Raw genomic sequence first — 24,374 nt, forward strand, 5'->3', positions numbered from 1 at the left:
TTTCTATACAGTAAAATTCTGATCTCTCAGAATTAAATGGTACTTTTCTTGCTGTAAGAAAAACATATTTTTTTGGAAATCTCTTAAGATTCACCTTTTGCTTTATTCGTCTAGTTATGACTACTGTTTAAAATCTAGTCCACGATTCAAGCTGTATATAGAGCAACGTCGTTTGATACGATTTTGAAAACTTGTAACGTCACAGCTGTAGTCTTAATAGTGGCCGCCATGACAGTTACCGTTTTTTATAAATAGGCAAATTAGATTGGTGACGTCGTGAGTTTCGAATTGACAGCAATCTATACATGTAGTAAAACTATTAGAAAACCAATATTGGTACGTTTGAATTTCACTCTCGACTTGTACGTCCTTAACCCTTTAGAGACACCGTTCAAAGTTAAATACTCATTTCTTAATGTACTCCTGACGTTATTTCTTTGTTTTTGAGTATGACCAATAAGATATTCATCCAAACCTTTTGACTACCAACCTGTCCACCAACAATAGGCCTGTCATTTCAATGTAGCTGTTACGTCACTGTATGCCACTTTTACAAACTTTTGCGTTCTAGAACCAAATGTTTTATTTATTGTTTTCTGACTCTTCTATTTGTCTAGTTAACGTTTATTTGTATATAGCTGCGACAGAAGATAATTAGTTGCAGTGCAGATAAAAATAAATAACAGGATTGGAACATAATTAGAAGCATTACAAAATTTTCGTTATTTGTTACACGCTTAAATTAAGTCAATAATAAAACTTTTATTTCTGTTGAAACTCTTTTAAGATTACCAATTAAAAATTGGTAGAAGTTTGTCTTGTTAAAATTAACGTGTTTATCTTAAAGAAATCTTTCGCGTAATGGTAGAAAAGATCTAAAATGGATCCATGACCGAGTAGATCTGAGACGAACTGATCTGGTGACTGTCGCGTCTTCAAAGCAGCGGCGAAGTTGTAGATGAATTTTCCGCTAAAAAATTGTCTAATGAGAGGTTTTGGTAACGGGTTTCCCAGAAGTTGGTTCAGATTAAAAGCTTTGACGAAAATAACTTCGTATTCGTTGCTACGATGCACTATGTCCAATAATATTACGTCGCCATTTTTAAGCTCAAACGGATGGAAATATTTAGATAAACGTTCATGGGCCTGAATAAGTTCTTTCAATATCCTGGCGTCATTTTTCGTTTCCCAAACTGTTCCAGTAAGTAATGGTCGTACGATCCCAAGGACGGTCATGGAACAAAGCATGGCGCTGAGGAACTCTTCGCTAAAAGGCAGACTCGAATTCTTGATGAAGAAATTAAGAACAGCAATCGGTAATTGCCAATCCGACGGGAATGGCTCCAGGTCCAAGTCATCGCTTTCCAAACTTTGCATCAAATATTGCCGCCTTTTAACCACATCGAGTGTGGGAAGATTCTTCAGAGTCGGCAAATCCACATTGTCGCACGCAACTTCAACTTTGTTGCAAACCAATTTCCAATTCTCGTGGTCGTCCTCTTTCACGACGTACTTTCCAAAACCATCCGTGGACAACACGATCTTGTAGATTGCCACCCTGAGTTTCTTCGCGCAGTGGTGACCACTGCGGGAATTCGGTTCACCAATCATAACGGGATTAGATACCCGCCTGTTGCAGATAATTTCGAGAATATCCGGTGACAGATCGGCGTGGTTTATTTTCTTAAGCAACCAGCTGGGTGGAAAGTTCCCTCCCTTAGATTTCACCTTCTCGTCTCTCGCCATTGGTTCCAAAATGTTCCGCTTGAGCAAATAATCCAGCAGGGGTGATCTGCTTTTTAAGAAATTCTTCTCTACTTCTCGAATCATTTCCAATACGTGTTGGCGATGGCTTATATTGACGCCGTGCATTACTTTATTCAAAACTGCGTCATAAGTTTTGTCTTCTAACCACGTTAACAGATTTACTATTTTCTGATGTCCAAGGTTTCGGGGGTTATATCTTATACTTTTACCCTGATAAGGTACTTTCTCGATCGTCTCAAAGAAACCTTCTAAAACTTCGGGCTGAATGTAATCTTTGCCCAACAACGCCGCGGCCACAAGCAAAAGTTCTTTTCTTAAACGTGGAAAATATGCCAACAAATTTTCAACAAAGTAGAGATTGCACGGTACAAAAGGTCGCTGGTTGTCACTCTCAGGTCGAGTAATACTTCCCAAAGAATCGTATCTAATAAAACCACCCTTCAGTTCAAAAATATAGAAATCGCTGTCGTTGCCCAGTATGGGGCATTCGTAGTAATTGGCAATGGCTACTAGATCTTCGTCCGCTTCGAACATGCTCCGCAGGACTGGGATGCCTTCTTCTTTGAGAACTTCGATGAACACCAAACTTATAAGGTGATGAGGGAGATAGTTATATTCTTCATTGTATTTGTAGGATTTGGAGACTTGAAAGGCAGTTTGAAAGCATTCGGTCATTCGCTTTACAAACATGGCTCTCTTGCGATCGGTTGGATCGTCTGCTCCATCCAGTACGACGATAGGAAGAATGTTGCACGCGCGCAGATTCTTAAATAGCGTTCGTATAATCCTGGCCAATCTGATGACAGAAATGAAACAAAAAAATATATTTGATTAAAAAAGTTACTAATTTACACACAAGTCGGCTGTCTCATGGCAAAACCTAGTAAACGCCAATTTTTAAAATTTCAAGTTAGTAGTAAATTCCAGTTTAATGAAAATTAATTATAATCAGCTAGGCTAATAACCAAGGCACCATTTTAGGCCCAAGTAATCTAGCGACTTTAAATGCCATTAATTCAGGTCGCCGGGTTACAATGCGTAGGAGGGTGGTGGCAGAAAGTGTAGAGAGCTGTTGGCTCGCGTGACAGGACGGGCTTTCCATCAACCTCCACTCAATTTAATCTGGTTACAGGTATTAGCGTAGCTGATAATTATTATTATTACTAAAAACAAAACCTTACCTGGTGCCTCAGACAAAGACCTTAAAAAAATTAATTTTTATTTTAGCTTTACAGTTATTTGTAGTTAAGCAAAATCTTTATCAGAGTTGCCCTGATAATGAAAAGAGATGGCGCCACTCTCTAATGATAAGGATTATCGTCAGTTAGGAAATAACCCCGCGAAACCACGATTTACGATGTGTAACTCAATCCTAGCTACTTACACGAAGAAAAGCTGATGTGTATTTTTTCACATGTTTCATTGAAAGTAAGTCGCTTACCATGTATTCCTCTACTCCAAAAATATACTGTTGAGAGGTCCTGACAAGCAAATGGAAATGATTTTTATGTCAATTAAAGTGTTGTTTCCTAATTCAATTAAAATGTTGTCTCCTAATTCAATTAAAGTGTTGTTTCCTAATTCAATTAAAGTGTTGTTTCCTAATTCAATTAAAATGTTGTCTCCTAATTCAATTAAAGTGTTGTTTCCTAATTCAATTAAAGTGTTGTTTCCTAATTCAATTAAAATGTTGCCTCCTAATTCAATTAAAGTGTTGTTTCCTAATTCAATTAAAGTGTTGTTTCCTAATTCAATTAACACTTTAGTTTTTCTAAGGAAATTCACACTTCAGTTTTTCTTTGTCAATGAAAATGTTGTTTTTCTTTGTCAATTAAAATGTTGTTTTTCTTTGTCAATTAAAATGTTGTTTTTCTTTGTCAATTAAAATGTTGTTTTTCTTTGTCAATTAAAATGTTGTTTTTCTAAAGCAATTAAAATATTATTTTTAAGACAATTAACACTTTAGTTTATCTATGTCAATCAAAATGTTGTTTTCTAAGGCAATGAACACTTTAGTTTTTCTAAGGCATTTAACACCATCTTTTATACATCAATTAACTAATATGTTGGTTTTCTTTGTCAATTAAAATGTTGTTTTTCTTTGTCAATTAAAATGTTGTTTTTCTTTGTCAGTAGAAGGAAAGTAAGGTCGACACTCCGATCCCAGGATCGAGGATCGAGGATCCAGGATTTAAGGGGTGAAATGGGGGTAAAATCATCGAAAAGTCAATGTATTTAGGGTATTTCTCGCGACGATTTGTTTTCCCGTATATCAACATATTGTGTCCAGGCCAACTTGTTCATTTATCTACGCTTATCTCGAAAGATACTTGAACGTATATCTTATCAAGTTTTATCGTACGGAATAAGTTGAAATGATGTAAAAATTGATAACCTAGGCGACGCGTGCGCAGATTACCCCGGGGGACGCGGTTAATTTGAATTTAAGAGTGTTTTGACGTCATGGAATATTCGTTGTTAAAGTAGAATGGAAATATTTTTAAACTTCATTTTAATATCATTGTAGTACTTAAATATGCTTGACACTTGAACCAATCTCACGAGTATTTCTTAAAACGAATATCTCGATCGCGTTTTATCGTACGAAATAAGTGGAAATTATGTAAGTTGTATGATTAATAACCTAGGCAGGAAGATATCGCGCGCGTGCGCGGATTACCTGGGAGGCGCGGATTGCCCGGGCGCGCGGTTAATTTGAATTTAAAACATGGATTCCCTCTCCGAAATAATTCATGTACCCAAAATTGGACCGCAAGTTTTTTTCTTTTAGGGGAATCTCTATGGGAGTTTAACATTACAATAAAGCTAATAGGTCCAGTTTGGGGTACTTTTGGTCCGAAATGGGGTACATAGGGCCGAAAATGGTGACTTTGGTCGTTTTAAGGGTACTTTTGGTCTATTTTGGTCCATTTTTGGGTACATCAGAAAAGCAGTTGGAAAAACGAAGAACCTTATTTTTTTTCCACCCATCTCCAAACTCCAAAAATGTATTGCTATAATTTATTTATCCCTTCCGTAGGTATAAAATAAGATAAAAACCACTTACCTATATTTTAATTACGGTAAATTAAAAATACTTAATTAGTGTACTAAGTTACGTTTAAAAGAACCTTTTGTAACAATTCCAATATGTAAATATAGGTATAAGGATTGAAAAAATACTTAGTGGTTTTACTGATAAACTCTAAAGGAATTTAACTTTAAAGGTATCTTAGATTATTGTTTTTAATTTTATTCAAGTTGAAAACGTATTAAGAGTCCTTCAAAGTACTATAAAAGGATTTTATTTACGAACTTAATTCATATTTTCTTCAAACTTCCAATTCGCTTTTATTACTATTTAAATACGGTAAAATATAATTCTTATACACAAATATAGTCAGAAAGATACTATAAAACACTAAAATTAAAATTAAATAAAATTTGTGTGGATAAGATTTGTAAATATCATATTGAAACTAATAACTTTCACGCTTTATTTAAGTCAATCCAATAAAAACAATTACCTATATTTTAAATACGGTAAAATATAAATACATTTCCGATATGTAAATAGGTAGAATTACACTATGAAAAGTTCCTTTTTCTTCTTTTAATACGACAACACACAACTCTGATACGCAATTATATAAAGAAAATATAAAAAAAAAATTACTCTACGTTCGATACGTTAAAATACATTTCCGATACACAAATATAGATAAAGAAATACTATAAAATGTAAAAAGGTAGAAAAATACTACACATTAACCATTATGAATTTAAGCTTACAACATCCTTCACGTATAGAGCATAACATACATGTTCAGAGTTAACTTGTTTCCTCGTTATCTTTATCGCATGTGTTTTAAATAGCGTATGGATTAAGGTAATAATGTACTGAAATGGTGTATGTTTAAACCTCGTAGAATAAAGAGTAAAACATATGTTCAGAGTCGGCTTGATTACTAAAGCGAATAACACAGAGACGTTTCCGGTGTAGTCACGTAGGAAGAAAAATACTACAACACTCTCTATACTCTACATTCAACACGTTAAAATATACTTCCGAAATGCCAATATAGGTAGTAAAATACTACAAAATCTCTATACTTTACCTTCAATACGTTAAATTACATTCCAATATGTAAATATAGGAGGAAAAATACTACAAAAGCCTCTTTTCTTGGCGTTCAATATGTTAAAAAAGATTTCTGAAATGCAAATGTAGGTAGTAAATACTACAAAATCTCTATACTCTACCTTCAATACGTTAAATTACATTCCAATATGTAAATATAGGTAGTAAATACTACAAAAGCTTCTTTTCTTGGCGTTCAATATGTTAAAATAGATTTCTGAAATGCAAATATAGGTAGTAAATACTACAAAAGCCTCTTTTCTTGGCGTTCAATATGTTAAAATAGATTTCTGAAATGCAAATATAAGTAGTAATTACTACAAAAGCCTCTTACTCTACGTTCAATACGTTAAATTAATGATATGCCTCCGATCGAATCGTTCATTTTTTCCTATTTAAATATACGCATTTAAATTAGAATTGCTTCTAGTGTTCGGCAGTCGATTAATTTTTATCCACAAATTTTCCGATTTATTTAAAAAACGTTGGTAAAAAGAATATCATTTTAACTTATTTAATTGTGTTTTTTACCCAACCAAGCATTTATTTGAATAAAAGTGGTATTTTTTTAAATAACCAATAGTTAAATAAAAATTGTTAAATGTTTAAATAATCGAAAGTGAACAAGCCTATTTTTTAAATAAAACAAACAGACTTTAGAGTTGATAAGATTTGTAAGTATCATTTGAAACTAATAATTTTCACGCTTTGTTTAAGTCAAGCAATTACATTTTTAAAAATGAAAGAAGTTAAACAATATAAAAATTTGTAAATATTGTAAATATTTTTAGGTAATAAAGAAATTAAGAAATGTTTTAATTAAAATATCTTTCATTTTCTACTACATTTTTAAAAATGAAAGAAGTTTAACAATATAATTATTCTAATATAATTTCAAAATCAGGTATTATTTACAAATGCATAATTTAGTGAAGCAATTCTTATTTAAATACTTTTATTTAATTAATTTGTGTATCTGAAATGTATTTATTGAAAAATAAGTGGGTTTTACTATTTATCACGGTTTTTTATATATATATATATTGGAATTGTTACAAAAGGTTCTTTTAAACGTAACTTAGTACATTAATTTATTTTGGAAGTTCAAAACGTATTAAGAGCCCTTCAGAATACTATAAAAGGATTTCATTTACAAACTAAATTAATATTTTCTTCAAACTTTCAATTCGTTATAATTTGAATTTAAATGAAAACATCATGGATTATAGGTGCGTAATCTACTATTAGACCGAACTAATTAAAAAAAATACTTAAAGTAAGTGGTTTTACTGATAAACTCTAAAGGAATTTTGGAATTTTCTAGAAAAGCAAAGTAAAACTAAAACGTAAACCAAGTTTAAAACGAAACTAATAACTGGGAGAAAGGTTGAAGTAAGTAATTTTTTTTGATTTTTCGTTTTTTAATTTTTGAGTTCCCTATATTATTATAAACTAAATTAAATATAATTTTTGAAAATTTGTGATAAAAGATCTGCTCCTTCGTGTTTTACATATATTTAAAAACTCGAGATTTTAATGAATTGTTTTCAAAGCATGAAAAATATAGCAGATCCTTTGATTTTAATTGTAGTTAGTAGTTTCTTAAAAAAAAAGTCGCTAGCTGACTTGGAGCTGGTGTAGTTAAATTTTAAAAATGTGTATTTTAAATTTTGTTTGTAAATGTTTTTTTTTGAAAAAGTTTAGTATTATAGTTTAAATTTATTAAATAAAATAAAATATAAATTATACATTTGGTTTAGTATTTTACTATTGCAAGTAAAATTAATAGTAATTTCAATTACTTTTTTAGTTTTTTTTTGACAAATATGCAAACTATTTAGTTATTTCAAAACAAATACGTCGAATTATTTGGTATTCGAAATACTATTGGTTAGTTTTTATATCTTTAATTTTATTTTTCAGAACAATTTCTCTTTGTCTAGCTTCTTCTAACTTTAATTTAGATGGCCTTAAAGCCAAGTATTTAACAAATTTTGTAACCAAGTAGATGGAGCTTTAAACAATTTTTCAGTCATGTAGTCAAGGAAATGTTCAAATATATGTGTATTTGGTCATTTTGATGGTCAAATAGCCCAGTATGGAACTGCGAGATGATAGTCAGACATTGAGACGCGGGTGGTGCCCCATTTCACATTTCAGACGTCGACGGAGGCTCGGGGCACCATCAGGGCGAGGGCGCGGACGCTGGGGCACGGGCGCCACCCGCGTCTCAATGTCTGACTATCATCTCGCAGTTCCATACTGGGCTATTTGACCATCAAAATGACCAAATACCTAAAAATATTTACAATATTTACAAATTTTTATATTGTTTAACTTCTTTCATTTTTAAAAATGTAATTGCTTGACTTAAATAAAGCGTGAAAATTATTAGTTTCAAATGATATTTACAAATCTTATCAACTCTAAAGTCTGTTTGTTTTATTTAAAAAATAGGCTTGTTCACTTTCGATTATTTAAACATTTAACAATTTTTATTTAACTATTGGTTATTTAAAAAAATACCACTTTTATTCAAATAAATGCTTGGTTGGGTAAAAAACACAATTAAATAAGTTAAAATGATATTCTTTTTACCAACGTTTTTTAAATAAATCGGAAAATTTATGGATAAAAATTAATCGACTGCCGAACACTAGAAGCAATTCTAATTTAAATGCGTATATTTAAATAGGAAAAAATGAACGATTCGATCGGAGGCATATCATTAATTTAACGTATTGAACGTAGAGTAAGAGGCTTTTGTAGTAATTACTACCTATATTTGCATTTCAGAAATCTATTTTAACATATTGAACGCCAAGAAAAGAGGCTTTTGTAGTATTTACTACCTATATTTGCATTTCAGAAATCTATTTTAACATATTGAACGCCAAGAAAAGAGGCTTTTGTAGTATTTACTACCTATATTTACATATTGGAATGTAATTTAACGTATTGAAGGTAGGGTATAGAGATTTTGTAGTATTTACTACCTACATTTGCATTTCAGAAATCTTTTTTAACATATTGAACGCCAAGAAAAGAGGCTTTTGTAGTATTTTTCCTCCTATATTTACATATTGGAATGTAATTTAACGTATTGAAGGTAAAGTATAGAGATTTTGTAGTATTTTACTACCTATATTGGCATTTCGGAAGTATATGTTAACGTGTTGAATGTAGAGTATAGAGAGTGTTGTAGTATTTTTCTTCCTACGTGACTACACCGGAAACGTCTCTGTGTTATTTGCTTTAGTAATCAAGCCGACTCTGAACATATGTTTTACTCTTTATTCTACGAGGTTTAAACATACACCATTTCAGTACATTCTTAACTTATTCCATACGCTATTTAAAACACATGCGATAAAGATAACGAGGAAACAAGTTAACTCTGAACATGTATGTTATGCTCTATACGTGAAGGATGTTGTAAGCTTAAATTCATAATGGTTAATGTGTAGTATTTTCTACCTTTTTACATTTTATAGTATTTCTTTATCTATATTTGTGTATCGGAAATGTATTTTAACGTATCGAACGTAGAGTAAATTTTTTTTTATATTTTCTTTATATATTTGCGTATCAGAGTTGTGTGTTGTCGTATTAAAAGAAGAAAAAGGAACTTTTCATAGTGTTATTCTACCTATTTACATATCGGAAATGTATTTATATTTTACCGTATTTAAAATATAGGTAATTGTTTTTATTGGCTTGACTTAAATAAAGCGTGAAAGTTATTAGTTTCAAAATGATATTTACAAATCTTATCCACACAAATTTAATTTAATTTTAATTTTAGTGTTTTATAGTATCTTTCTGACTATATTTGTGTATAAGAATTATATTTTACCGTATTTAAATAGTAATAAAAGCGAATTGAAAGTTTGAAGAAAATATGAATTAAGTTCGTAAATAAAATCCTTTTATAGTACTTTGAAGGACTCTTAATACGTTTTCAACTTGAATAAAATTAAAAACAATAATCTAAGATACCTTTAAAGTTAAATTCCTTTAGAGTTTATCAGTAAAACCACTAAGTATTTTTTCAATCCTTATACCTATATTTACATATTGGAATTGTTACAAAAGGTTCTTTTAAAAGTAACTTAGTACACTAATTAAGTATTTTTAATTTACCGTAATTAAAATATAGGTAAGTGGTTTTTATCTTATTTTATACCTACGGAAGGGATAAATAAATTATAGCAATAAATTTTTGGAGTTTGGAGATGGGTGGAAAAAAAATAAGGCTCTTCGTTTTTCCAACTGCTTTTCTGATGTACCCAAAAATGGACCAAAATAGACCAAAAGTACCCTTAAAACGACCAAAGTCACCATTTTCGGCCCTATGTACCCCATTTCGGACCAAAAGTACCCCAAACTGGACCTATTAGCTTTATTGTAATGTTAAACTCCCATAGAGATTCCCCTAAAAGAAAAAAACTTGCGGTCCAATTTTGGGTACATGAATTATTTCGGAGAGGGAATCCATGTTTTAAATTCAAATTAACCGCGCGCCCGGGCAATCCGCGCCTCCCAGGTAATCCGCGCACGCGCGCGCTATCTTCCTGCCTAGGTTATTAATCATACAACTTACATAATTTCCACTTATTTCGTACGATAAAACGCGATCGAGATATTCGTTTTAAGAAATACTCGTGAGATTGGTTCAAGTGTCAAGCATATTTAAGTACTACAATGATATTAAAATGAAGTTTAAAAATATTTCCATTCTACTTTAACAACGAATATTCCATGACGTCAAAACACTCTTAAATTCAAATTAACCGCGTCCCCCGGGGTAATCTGCGCACGCGTCGCCTAGGTTATCAATTTTTACATCATTTCAACTTATTCCGTACGATAAAACTTGATAAGATATACGTTCAAGTATCTTTCGAGATAAGCGTAGATAAATGAACAAGTTGGCCTGGACACAATATGTTGATATACGGGAAAACAAATCGTCGCGAGAAATACTGTAAATACATTGACTTTTCGATGATTTTACCCCCATTTCACCCCTTAAATCCTGGATCCTCGATCCTCGATCCTGGGATCGGAGTGTCGACCTTACTTTCCTTCTACTTTTGTCAATTAAAATGTTGTTTTTCTTTGTCAATTAAAATGTTGTTTTTCTAAAGCAACTAAAATGTTGTTTTTCTTTGTCAATTAAAATGTTGTTTTTCTTTGTCAATTAAAATGTTGTTTTTCTTTGTCAATTAAAATGTTGTTTTTCTTTGTCAATTAAAATGTTGTTTTTCTAAGACAATTAACACTTTAGTTTCTCTATGTCAATCAAAATATGTTTTTAATATGTTTTCTAAGACAATTAACACTAGTTTTTCTATGTCAATTAACACTAGTTTTTCTATGTCAATTAACACTTTAGATTTTTCCAGGCAATTAACAATTTGGTTTTTCTATGCCAATTATAATGTTATTTATCTAACACAATTAAAATGATGTTTTTCTATGTAAATTGAAATGTTGTTTTTCTATGACAGTTAAAATGTGGTTTTTAAGGCAATTAGACTGTCGTTTTTCTATGTCAATTAAACTGTTGTTTTTTATGGAAATTAACACTTCAGTTTTCTTTGTCAATTAAAATAGGGTTTTCTAAGGTAATCCAAACTAGTTTTCTATATAAAATTAAATTTTGTTATTCAAATAAACAGAATTTTCCAGTAACGTAGCTAGGAACTCCGCCCCCCCCCCGCAAAAAACGACTTGGGGCCCTTTTAAATAGCACCGATTTTATTCATAAACGTTTGGGGTCTGCGGGGGCGCTATTTACGCCACTGGAATTTTCATTTATTTGATTAAATGGACTTTGTTGAAACATGGTATTAAAAGAGGTATAATGTTAAAAAAGTAGGGTAGCTTAGTCGTTTACTGTAAGGCTGATAAGTAATATATGCACACACTTTGGATATGATGATTCTCAAAAAAGGGGCGAGGTTCACAGCCGAAAGTTTAAATATACAGGGTGTTTGAAAAGGTTATACAAAAAGTTTAAGGAGTTGTAGGGGGCGAGTTAAGAAGTATGCCTGTTTTTTCCCCATTTTCCTACGTTGAGTTAAAAGAGCGCTAGAGAGCTTCAAAAAGGGGCCTACTAGCCCCTGGAAGTAGGTTGCAACAAGCACAAACCCAAGCAGCAGGGACTAAAAATACTGTTTTAAGTTTACTTTTTCCGTTGATTACCTCGATTTTGTTTATAAAGTCCTTTTTTACCCATCACACAAGCCCAAACCTTAATGTTCGCATTTCCCTGCTGCTTGGGTTTGTGCTTGTTGCAACCTACTTCCAGGGGTTAGTAGGCCACACTTTGAAGCTCTCTGGCGCTTTTTACAACTCATCTCCTATAAATCCTTAAAATTTTTGTATAATCTTTTGAAACACCCTGTATAGTTTTCTGGCTAAACATGATTCAACAGAGAAAATATTTGGATTGGCTAGTATTCATACAGTTGTAGCTAAACTTCTGATCTCGCACAAAATAACAAACGATTTTTATCAAGTAGTAAAACCAACTTACTGGTAGTAATCACAGTCGAAAGCCATGAACAGTTCAATTAGTAGATTTTCTCCGTCGATTACCAGCCGTGTATTGCGTAACTTATGCGGCGGCGAAATGTCTTTATTTGCATCTATCAAAGAAGTCAAACTTCGAATTCCCATTTTAACACTTGTGGAAGCTACTAAAATATCCGTTCACTGCTCTCAGATTCGTTTTTAAACTTAATAAAATTTAAAATGAAATTTCACAAATCACGGTTAATTTGAAACTTGTTTAAGATGAAAGTTGGCAAGGAAGTTGGTTTCAATTTAGTTTGGATTGAACAATTTAAATTACATCATTTTCCCACCACAACCAAATAAAGGATATAGCTATAAAAAGGCATTCGCGATTGCCTTGAATATAAGATTAAGATTTAAGATTTTAATACTGAAACGTACCATATGGATTGGAGGGAAAATTATTTCGGCCAATATATCACCGATCTCAGTCAAAAATTGTAAAAGGTAGTTAAAGTATAATGATATATAGTGAAACGTCGCGTATTCATTGAAAATATAAGGGGATGATACTCCAATAACCGTTTAGTTGGTTCAATTCTTGTCAAATGTATATCAATGCGTGGTATTTTGCAATGATGGAATTATGGACTGTTTGTTATCCGATAACGTACTTAAGCCTTCGCTACTAACTTTAGAACACTTTAATTTCCGAAACTTAGAATTCCCATGTTTGGGAGAATATTAAACATTTAACACTTTTTTTACTACTAGACTCTAAAATAATTTGGTACTAAATCTACGTTTCACAATAACTAGCGTAAAATGTTTTGCAACTTTAAACTTTTAATGTACTTGAGACGAGCCGATAGATGCGCGACAGTCTACCTCTAACACATTTTGTACTTTTTTAGTGAAGCTGGATACGCGACTATTTTTTATGTGCTAAATTCATTTGTTATTGATTTCATTGTATCAGAAGCAGAAAATCGTGAAATGTCTCGTTTTCGAACTAGAGGTATTCGAAGGGATAAAGGTTGGTTATGGTGATATGTGGCCAGAAAATATAGTCCTTTCGATATATCCATACCAAATAGTACAGTCAATTTAGGCTGAATTTTGGATGAACCGATAAAAAATTGCAACAGAAAGTATCTGTACGGTTTCTAGGTGATAAAAATGCGAGAAACACGAAAACTAATAGTGTTCCCGGTACCTATGTTGCTTTGGCCGGAAAAAAACGTTTAGGGGCAAAATTGGCTTTTTTAGATATTTTATAATGAAGCTAAATACAAATGTTTCAAGTTATATCGGTATGATTTCTTGGTCAAAAATATGCGAGGAATACGAAAAAAAAATGTTGTCCTCGATACCCCTGTCGGCCTTGGCGGAAAATGACAAACACGCTAGAAAAACGAACTGTTAAATCTATAACTATAAGTCTTAAAGTTTGTCCTTTTATTTATTTATTTGTATGTCATGTTCCTAAAAACTCGAGAACGGTAAATTCTAGAGCTTTGAAATTTTAACTCAATATGCAGGTCCTGATTTCCAACTAAACGCGCCTAAATCCAAATACCTGACATGCTTATTCATCTAATTCAATTTTACTCATAATTCAATTTTCTTTTACTCGTTTTTGGACTTCCGCCTCTTTGTGTTCGAGGTGGAGAGGTCGGGGATGACAATTGTGGTTCCCCCTATCTCCCGCGCCGGCCCTTACTTTTATGTGTTTATGGATTTCAGCTGGGTTCCCGGTTCCCAATCTCGCTCGCCCTTCTTCGCAGTTTTTTGTTGTTCTTCATATATAACACTGCCTTTCTCGGAAAATTAGTCACTCCTATAAATTGGGAGAGGGCGGGGATGGCGATTGTGGCTCCCCCTATCACCTGCGCCGACCCTTTGCTTCCCTTATCTCCTCTGTTGAATTCCTTTCGCCCGTCCCGACCTTTCAACTTTTTTAACGGGTTATTGTGAAATTCGTAGAAGGGGAGTTAGTGTGAAAGAAAGGGACTTCGTAGAAGGGGAGGTTTAGTTGGGATTTTAAGTATTTCAGGACTTTTTAGTCTTAAAGTTTGTCCTTTTATTTATTTGTTTATTTATTTATTTAAACTCGATAACAGTTAGCTCTCGAGCTTTGAAATTTTAACTCAATGTTCAGGGCCTGATTTCCAACTAAACGCGCCTAATTCCAAATACCTGACATGGAGGCCGGTTACATGGGGGTTCGAAGCGCGCATTATCGGAAGGCGGGTTTTACCCCTATTCGGCGAAAAGCGCTTTAAATAGAGGCTACCAGTTACATGCGCGCTCTTCGTAGTGTTTGGGTTTTTCTCCGTTTTTTACACCTGCAATTCGTGGGGAGCTTTTCTAGATTTCTAACTGCTCTTTTCGTCAGTCAGTACACTAGTTCGCCGTTGTAGATGGGAGCTGGTATAAAAGTTTCTGGTTAAGCGATGGCTGAACTAAATTTTGAATTATACGTTAAGTTGATAATCTTAACTTTTCAGTTCGAACAAATTTTAAAACAAAGAAGAGCGGTAGTTTCAAAAATATTAAGTTTTCACGCGCTTTCTAATGAGTGTGATTTGATTAGTAATCCGGCCTCCGCTGAAATCGCTTCCGCGTTATTTCGAGAGAAAAGAATAAAGCGATTTTGGATGAAGGCGAGGGGCTGATCACTCCGCGTAATCGGTGTACAGAGCCGTACCTTTGACTGTACTAATGGGATTACGCGTAATCTTTGAAGTCCCTGCCTTTGGCAGTGCTAATCTAAGCGTAATCCGGCGTAATCGGTGTACAGACTTTCTAAGAGTGGTTAGCCCCTCGGATGAAAGTCCGAAGTGGCGATTGGTGGGATCGAATTGTGAATAGTAATTTTGACGATGACGACTGGGTGGAAAATTTTCGCATGTCTAAGGAAGGTTTTGATCAGTTATGCGACAGGGTTAGCGAAGGGATGAAACCATCGGAAATATATGTAAGGAAACCAGTTCCGGTGAGAAAACGAATAGCAATCGCGGTGTTCAAGCTAGCCAGCTGCTGCGAATTTCGTGTGGTAGCTAACCTTTTCGGAATCCACAAGTCCACGGTCATTAAAATATTTAGAATGTTTTGCAAACTGATTTCACCTTCAATGATATCGGACTTCATATCCTTTCCAAATGAAGAAGAAGCGATTGAAATTGCGAAGCAATATGAATTACAATATGCAATTCCACAAGTTTACGGGGCCATCGATGGAACCCATATTCCAATTATCGCTCCGGAGGAAGGACATCGGTATTATTTTCTATATTATGTTAAAGGATATATTTTTTTAGGGATTTCATAAATAGGAAACAATATGCATCGTATGTTTTGCAAGCGGTAGTCGATAACAAATTACGGTACTTTTTATACATTGCACCAGAAGTGTATAATATATCTCTTACGTAAGAGATATTTTATAAACCTCTGATAGCGCTACTAAGAAATATTTTAATTTTAAGTTTTTTTTGTGTTTTAGCTTTCGCAATATCAGCTGCAAGGTGCCAGGTAGCGCCCACGATGCCCAAGTTTTAAAAGAATCGGAAATTTTTAAAAAATCGCATCTGTTACCAAAAGTAAAACTTTTATAGGATTTTAGTGGGTATTCATTCCTGGGTATGCACGTGTTTGAGGCCCCTTTACGAGATTACAGGCCCTATTAAATCTAGGAACTCTGCTACTCAATAATAGTTTATGGAGGCCCAATAATGTTTTTGTCTTTAAATAATAGCTTTTGGAGGCCCCTTTCAAATTCAGAGGTAGTCACGTGCCTACCTACGCTTATTGCTGGCCCCACCATTGGTTCTATATTTATGGGTGTATATGAATAAATTCATGATTGCAGCATGTCAAATAACTTGATTTCTTTGCCTCTTTATTCTATAGGCTCCACGACTAATTAATGGAGTTAACGTCCCGTTAATGATTTTGGGCGATCCAGCTTACCCGCTGTTACCTTGGTTAATGAAAGCCTTTAGAAACGATGCTTCATTAACCAAGCAGCACGAATCATTCAATGTTTATATGAGTTCTGCTCGTATGACGGTGGAAACAACATTCGGTAGGCTTAAGGGTAGATGGAGGATGGTGATGAAAAGAATGGACGTTCACTATTCTCTGGCTCCCGACGTAATTTCCACGTGTTGCGCTCTTCACAATTTTGTAAAAGGGCTGAAAACCGATACCTTTCAGCCAAGGTGGCTTGAAGAAATAGCAGAAATAAAAGAAAAACTTTACCCGCAGCCCAAATCTAGAGATACCCTAGCTGAAAACGCAGACGCGGTAATAGCTAGATTAGCTCTTAAGGATTACTTAGCGGCTAATTTTCCTTTACGAGAGAGTTCGCAATTTGCCTGTTAAATTTGTAAGAAACATTTGTTAACATAAATAAATAAATTTGCATTGAATTTGTTTTATTCGTAATTTCTTCGGTGATATACAATTATTGATTCAACTGTTGGTATAAGCTTAATTTGGGTCTTTTTTTAAACTATAACGGAACACGTTAGGTACTTGTAGTAAGGTGTTTGTATTTATGGGAAGAAATGGAACTGAAGTTTCAAGAGGGTTTCTGGGTGTTACGGAATTTAAAAGCGGCCGCTCGTGTAATGCTGTTTTGGAAATTTGTAAGGGGACTTGTTAGAATATTTCTTCGATAATTATGGGCTAGAGAATTAATGTAATAATTATGTGTCAGTGGAGTACTGCAATAATTAGGGGTAGGTGTGGTACTGTTTTGGTAATTGTAGGCCGTAGAAATGTTGTCATAATTATGGGCTTGTAGATTGTTGCTTCGGTGATTAGTGGTAACTGGTGGAATATTGCTTTGGTAATTAGTGCTGACTGGTGTAATTTGGCTTTGGTGATTTGTGGTGACTGGTGGAATATAGCTTTGGTGATTTGTGGTGACTGGTGTAATTGGGCTTTGGTGATTTGTGGTGACTGGTGTAATTGGGCTTTGGTGATTTGTGGTGACTGGTGGAATATAGCTTTGGTAGTTATTGGTTACTGGTGTAATTGGGCTATGGTGATTTGTAGTGACTTGTGGAGCATTGATATTGGGTTGTTTAGCTGCTGCATTAGCAACTTTTTTAGCGTCTTTAGAAAGAATACCTTTACTTCCTTTTTTTCTTTTTAATAAAAGATCAGCAGATGGTTTTGGTCCCTTCATGGGTACAAAGACGCTTTCCTCCGATGGCCTTTTTTGTGGTCTTGAAGTTTGACTAGTTGATTCAAAACTTTCTTGATATGGTTCTGGACTTGGAACTGATATGGTTGATAATTCGGTAGTCCCCGATTTAATTAACATTTGACACATCATAGATTGAAAAACGTTCATTAGACTTTTGGATTCTTCATGAAACTTGTTCATCAATTGCTCCTTCCATTCTCTCTGTTTCTCCAATTGTTTTTCCGCCCACTCTTGGTGTGTTTTTTGACGAACGGCTTGTTGTTTCGCCATTTCCTCTGCATAACCCAGAAGTGCTTTTTCGTGAATAGATAAGGGCTTTGCTCTACTTCCTAATAAATAAATAAATGTGGTTAAAAATTAAGTAATTTATAAAATATAAAAGGTAACTAATTATTTTTACTATATTTTTGAGTTGAAGTTGGGGTTTTTTCGGCGCTTGGTCCAGCTTCTCCAACCCTTCCATCCTTAGAATCATCGTTTAATTCGACACCTTCAAAATTTGTTTTACGCTTTTCTATACGTTATTTGATAAATCTTATCAATAAAGCCTTTATCAAACCAAACTTTTTTTTTAAATATGTTCTTACTTGAATTTTTAGTTTCGGTCAGTTCTACATCAGACTCCAAAGGATCTGGCTCCAAAATTTCTTCTTGATGTTTTTCTTTAATTTTGAATGTTATTAAAGGTATCAAATGAAATAAAATTGTAATAAAATTTTACCATGAATATACAAGCTGGATTTCTGTATTATGTTTTCTCCTTCGCTCTGGTCTAGAAGTAATTTTATAATTTAATATCGTCAATAAAATTAAAAACCAAAACGTATTTCAGCTTGAAGAGAGTTTGAGTGCCGAAAAAAGGTTCGGATAAAAAATTAGCATTAAAGCAATAGGAATCGCCATACTTATCGTTCTTCTGTTACTTATGCTATTATTAATAATTTTTATTAATAATTAATTTATTAATATTTTTTTGTATTTATTTACATTTATATTTAATCAATTGTAATAGAGAAACCACTGAAAATTTGAGCGATGGGGCCTTTAATTTGCAAGCCTATGTACAAAAAATACCCTAGCGACGCCACTGATTCTACAGTGGAAATCTAGCATAATACCGGCAAATATGACCTATATTTAAGTTAAAAATAATGTACTTACCAGAATCAGAGGCTCCAATAATACCACTATCTACTCCTCCTTCAGCAGATTAAGCGATTGGTCGCCATCCAAAAATTTCATCCAGTTCTTCAAAAAAGGACATATTTGACGGAGCTTTTCCAGAGATGTTATTATTTTTCTTAGCAGCGAGATATTTGCTTTTTAAAAATTTAAATCGCGTTCGGAACTGCTCCCAAGTAAAGTTTACCCCACGAGCCTCCATCTCGGTCTGCACCCTTTTAAAAATATCTTTATTTCGGCGTTTTTTACCATCTAGAGCTTGAATTATGTTTAATTCTCCAATAACACTAATTAATGTCAACGTGTCTTTATCACTCCATGATACCCTTTTCGATTCTTCGTCATTGTTTTTCTCTTTCATATTGGTTTTTCTAACTTTAAAATTAATTTTAATTGAACTCGCAGCTAGCGTTCTAATTCGCGACTGAAAAAACAGCAGATTGTTTTTCTCAAATCTTCCCAATTTTGGGAAATACCAGAGAAGGTAGAGTCGAATAAAGGGCATCTCGTTCTTTCTTGGAATGACGTTACATGCGATGGGTAAAACCCGCCTTCCGATAGTGCGCGCTTCGAACCCCCATGTAACCGGCCTCATGGTTATTAATCTAATTCAATTTTATTATTTTACTCATTTTATTTTACTCGACTTTGGACTTTCGCCTCTCTCATCTACTTTTCCGGCTGGTCTCAGCTTTCATTTTTTTCTCTCGACTACCACCCCTTTGCTTCCCTTATCTGGCTGAAATTGTTTTGTATAGACTTCAACCCATTTGCTTCCCTTATCTAGTGTTCGGATCTATTAATTTTTTTTTGAAAAATGTCACGTGGTCGCGCCGTTATTGGTTTTAAAACGTCGCCCGGTTTGTTTTCCTCTCTTGAGTTCCCTGCGCCCGTCCCGACCTTTGAACTTTTTTAACGGGTTAAAGTGGAATTCGTAGAAGGTGAGTTATATGAAAGAAAGGGGACTTTTTAGAATGGAAGGTTAAGTTGGAATTTTTGAGTCGTTCGTTACTTTTTGCTACGCGTGTTACGTTTTTACTACGCGTGTTGCGTTTTTGCTACAGCGTTTACCTTTCTTACGTACAAATCAGATCTCATTCATTAAAACTAAGACCCCGGGCGAAGCCGGGTATTAAAGCTAGTATTTTATAAGGACGAGTTCAAAGGCCGGTTCACGACTCACGACATCATTATAGAAAGTCATCACCCTATTTTATTGTATTAAGACTGAAAATAAGAACGGACTAGTCAAAGTCCAAGGACAGAATATTGAAAAATTTCGACGTTCGTCTCACAGAAAAGAACTGGGATTTCCAAAAATTCAATTACTTTTTTCTGTTGCTCTTCATTATTTGTTAAAATGTTTTTAACTTATATGGGTTATGTCTAAGCCGTGGTTTGCAAAAAGAACGGCGCGATTCAAAAATTTGCTGGCACGTCGCGTGTAACTAGTGATCAACACGTTTCTGTATCAACGGCAAGAATCAAAAGAGATGACGAAGATTAAAAGAAAATTGTAGAATTTATCACACCACTGAATGTTTTTGAAAATGATATCGTTATACGAAATGTCGTAAGCGGTGTGACTGATAAAACCGCTCACTCTCATCAAGCTGAAGAAATTGGAAACGCAATTTTGGATGACATGACTGGTCATTCGGTCTCTGCATTTATATTTAAGAGGAGCAAACAGGTTATAACTTTAAACAAGAAAGTCACTGTTCAAATTGAAAAGGATTCGTTACATTTCGATCCAGAACTTCTGTTTCAAAGATTAAAACCTAGTGCTCAATCAAGCGACCAAAATTTAGAGGACCTATTTTCATATGAGCTATGTTCTTTCCCCGCTTCTCTCTTTGATTCTGAAGGAATGATGAGAGAAGCATCAAAACCGCCACTAGCTAAACACATTCGGAGTAGCGTTGGCTTGGGAATGAGAAAACGCCTTGACGAGCCGGTGCATTATGTTTTGGATGGAGGCTCCCTACTCCATCGGATTCCTTGGGACCGAAATTCAACTTTTCAGGACGTATTAAACGCTTACGCGCAGTACGTTACTAATAAATACGGTAAACCTACAATTGTTTTTGATGGTTATGATGATAAAATGGCAACTAAGAGCCACACCCATACTCGACGACAGAAAGGTGGAATGAGACCTGAAGTGAAATTTCAACCATCCACAGTCATAGTACTTAAGAAAAATGAGTTCATAACAAATCCTAACAATAAAAACAAAACATTTTTACGTTATTTAAAAAACACTTTGGAAGAAATTGGTCGCTCAACAATTCAGGCGAAAGCCGATGCGGATACTCTAATAGTTAAAAAAGCAGTAGTATCTGCGAGTCACGCGACAATTGTTGTTATTGGTGGCGACACTGATTTACCTGTTCTTTTGAATTACTACTCGAAAAACGAACCCTTTGAAATATGGTTTGTCCAGAAACAAAGAAATTGAACCCTACGATATAAAGTTTTGCAAGAAACAATTCGGACAAAATGTTTGCGAAAATATTATCTTCGCACAAGCAATACTTGGTTGCGACACAACGTCCAGGATTTTCTCCTTTGGAAAAAGTGAGTCAGTTAAATTACTTCAGAGTAACGAAGCTTTTCGGCAAAACGCATCGGTTTTTAACGTTAAGAGTTCAAAGGACGACGTTATTAGAGCAGGAGAACAAGCCATTTCCATTGTGTACGGAGGTAAACCTAATGAAACCCTTAACGTTGCTCGTCTTCGTATGTTCAAGCGGAAGGTTTCAATTTCAACAGCTCATGTTAAACCCGAGACACTACCCCCGACTTCAGATGCTTGCAGTTCTCACTGTTTAAGAGTATACCATCAATGAATGGATTCAGAGCTTGATCCACTTAAATGGGGCTGGTAAAATAAAGACGGATGTCTGTTTCCAATAAAATCTGCTAAACGTCCGGCTCCATCACACCTTCTTAAGTGTATTAGGTGTAAATGTATTTAAAGTTTATGCTCAACTACGTCTAATGTGGAGAATGCAAAGGACAACTAAAAATATTTCATATTACTTTTTTATCAATAACTAAATAAAGTTTATTTTTGTGGCAGAACTAACAGAATCACGATGTAACAATTATTTTCATATGTTTATTTATGTATTGTAGGGTTTTCACCGAGAAAAGTTTTTATTAAGATAAGGGTTAAATAGACATTTAGCTCAAATGGTAAATATCTTAAAAATCAGTATTGCCCATAAAAGTTGTATTTCCGGCCAAACTGACAGGGCTACAGGGGACAACTATTTTTTTCGTGTTCCTCGCCTATTTTCACCTAGAAACCATACAGATAAAATTTGGAACGTTTGTATTTAGCTTTATTAAAAAATGTCTAAAAATAGTCAATTTTGCCCCTAAATGTGTTTTTTCCTTCCAAACTGTCAGGGGTACCCGGGACAACTATTTTGTTTCGTGTTTATCGCAATTTTTTCACCTAGAAACCGTTGATGGACTTTCTGTGGCAATTTGTTCTAGGTTCGATATTAGTTTGACTGTACTAAAAGGGACTTCAGCTGTATAAATCAGCAGTTAAATCACGTAAATTTAGTAGCTTTAATAACTTCAATCCACTAAATATTAGAATCACTTAAAATCTGAAATCAGATGTACAAAATTTCTAACATTGGAATTATTGGATAGCCCCGCGATTCATACGCGAGCAGTAGCGGAGAAAACATTTGAAAAATGTACACGATTCTTTACATTCCCTTAGGATTTTGCTGGGGATTTTAAATTTTGAGACTTGCCTCGTTTTGATTGAACTTGGTAATTTTTACATTATAAATGAAATAAATGTTAAAACTATTATTTGCTATCATAAATATACATACTAATGAACCATAATCGTGATTCTGAAGGCGATATCTCCCTTTAATTTCCGAATACTCTTTGAAAAACCTTTAGCCTTGCCCGCCTTTCGCGTTTAAAGTTTTAAACCAAGGATGATCTATACCTACTTTTCAGGTTTGCCTACCGACGTATTGGAGAGCAAACTACTTTTTCGCTACAAAGACTAAATATAGCGCTCACTAGATTCACTAGTCCTAGGCCACGTTCCTTTTTCTTTGCTCCGGGTCGAAAACAAGACGTTTCAAAAGTTTTACGTTGGCGGTATAGGGAGTTAGAGGCTTCTCTTATTATAATCTTCTGATTGTACTCAGAACTAATTTCAAATAAGCAGGGTGACCATTCTTCCTTTATTTTGTAGTTTTTCCTATATTTCAATGCTTTCCTTTATTTTCCTATAATTGAACCATTTTTCCTGTATTTAGATATTATTTTGTATTTCACGCGGCTTTTTCAAATTTCCCGCGTACCTAGTTCGTAATACAGATGGCGCTCAACGTACTAAATCCCTTTGATGAAATGTAAAGTGCTTCTCCAAAGAACCGCAATGAACTGAATTAAGAATATCATTATCTGCTTATTGATCTGACTTCACTATTTTACTACAAATTAAAATTTTATTTATGCAAATTTTCCTCTATGTTCCTATATTACCAAAGATAATACTCCTATATTTCCCTATAAATCGACTGTTGAATTTCCTATAGGCTTTGCGCGCAGTTTAAAATTTTGTCATAAGTATCGCCGCCTACCGACTGAGTTTTAAATTGAATATATGAAAGCGGTCTGCTCGTTCAAAATTAACTCTCCACAACAGCTGAAAGTTGCAACTGAAAAATGTAGAAATTCAAAAGTCGTCTGCTATTTCTTCACATATTTACTTCCTAAGCTCGAAGCCTATATTCCTATAATTTTTTGGGGGTTTTTCAATGGTCACCCTGAATAAGACTAGAAACCAGGCCCACGTACTCGTAGCACGGATTTTTCCAGATGAGAGCGCCCGGCAAATCCCTAAAACCAACCCTTAAAAATAATTATTTTCCCTAAATAAAAATGATGAAACACAGCACTTGATGATACAAAAATGAGACTTTGCACAAATGTTCTACAACCTATTTCGAGTTTTTTAAGAAGAAGATCCAATGAAATTGCCCTTAGGATTCAAAATGGTGGTTTATTTTAATTGAATTTATCTCCGCCGCTAGGTACGATACCGCGTCATGTCATACCTCACATGAAAGATCTGTGCACGCGTTATAATTCGCCATTTATGACATTTGGTCATAAATTGTCTATTCTTCCTTGGGTCGTTATTTTCGAGCTCAACTCAGGGTAAGTATCCCACAACAGATCGATTCTTCTTAAATTCATACTATGAATGCCATTCGAACTATGTTTCTTAAAATCATTCTCAAAGTACTCTCTAAACGTCTTAGAGGAACAAGTAGTGCTTGGAATTGTTTATTCATTATCCACAAAATTTCCGATTTATTTAACAAAAGTTGGTAAAAAGAATATAATTTTCACTTATTTAATTATGATTTTTACGCAACCAAGCATTTATTTGAATTAAAATGGTATTTATTTAAATAATTTTTTGTTTTGTTTAAATAATAGGCTTATCCAAATATTGGTTATTTAAATAAATATTACTTAAAT

General features: G+C 34.0%; 1 protein-coding gene across 4 annotated transcripts; it reads right to left on the reverse strand.

The window, feature by feature from the left end:
• Positions 1-697: 697 nt before the first annotated feature.
• On the reverse strand, positions 698-13,149 carry LOC149963238 (single-strand DNA endonuclease ASTE1-like). 4 transcript variants are annotated; one of them, XM_090170520.1, is made up of 4 exons: positions 12,875-13,147; positions 12,453-12,564; positions 2,949-2,968; positions 698-2,563 (listed from the first exon to the last, which is right to left on the reverse strand). In XM_090170520.1, exon 4 carries the CDS (start codon positions 2,455-2,457, stop codon positions 796-798), a length of 1,662 nt encoding a protein of 553 aa, XP_090026646.1. In that variant the 5' UTR covers positions 2,458-2,563; positions 2,949-2,968; positions 12,453-12,564; positions 12,875-13,147; the 3' UTR covers positions 698-795. The 4 variants fall into 4 exon arrangements, with proteins under 4 accessions (XP_090026646.1, XP_090026644.1, XP_090026645.1 ...); XM_090170518.1 differs by lacking the exon at positions 2,949-2,968 and having other exon boundaries at positions 12,875-13,149; XM_090170519.1 differs by having other exon boundaries at positions 698-3,248.
• Positions 13,150-24,374: the final 11,225 nt, after the last annotated feature.

Source organism: Leiobunum rupestre, chromosome 1 (assembly GCF_980474605.1).
Source record: "Leiobunum rupestre chromosome 1, qqLeiRupe1.1.hap1, whole genome shotgun sequence".
In the NCBI taxonomy this organism is placed as follows: domain Eukaryota; kingdom Metazoa; phylum Arthropoda; class Arachnida; order Opiliones; family Sclerosomatidae; genus Leiobunum; species Leiobunum rupestre.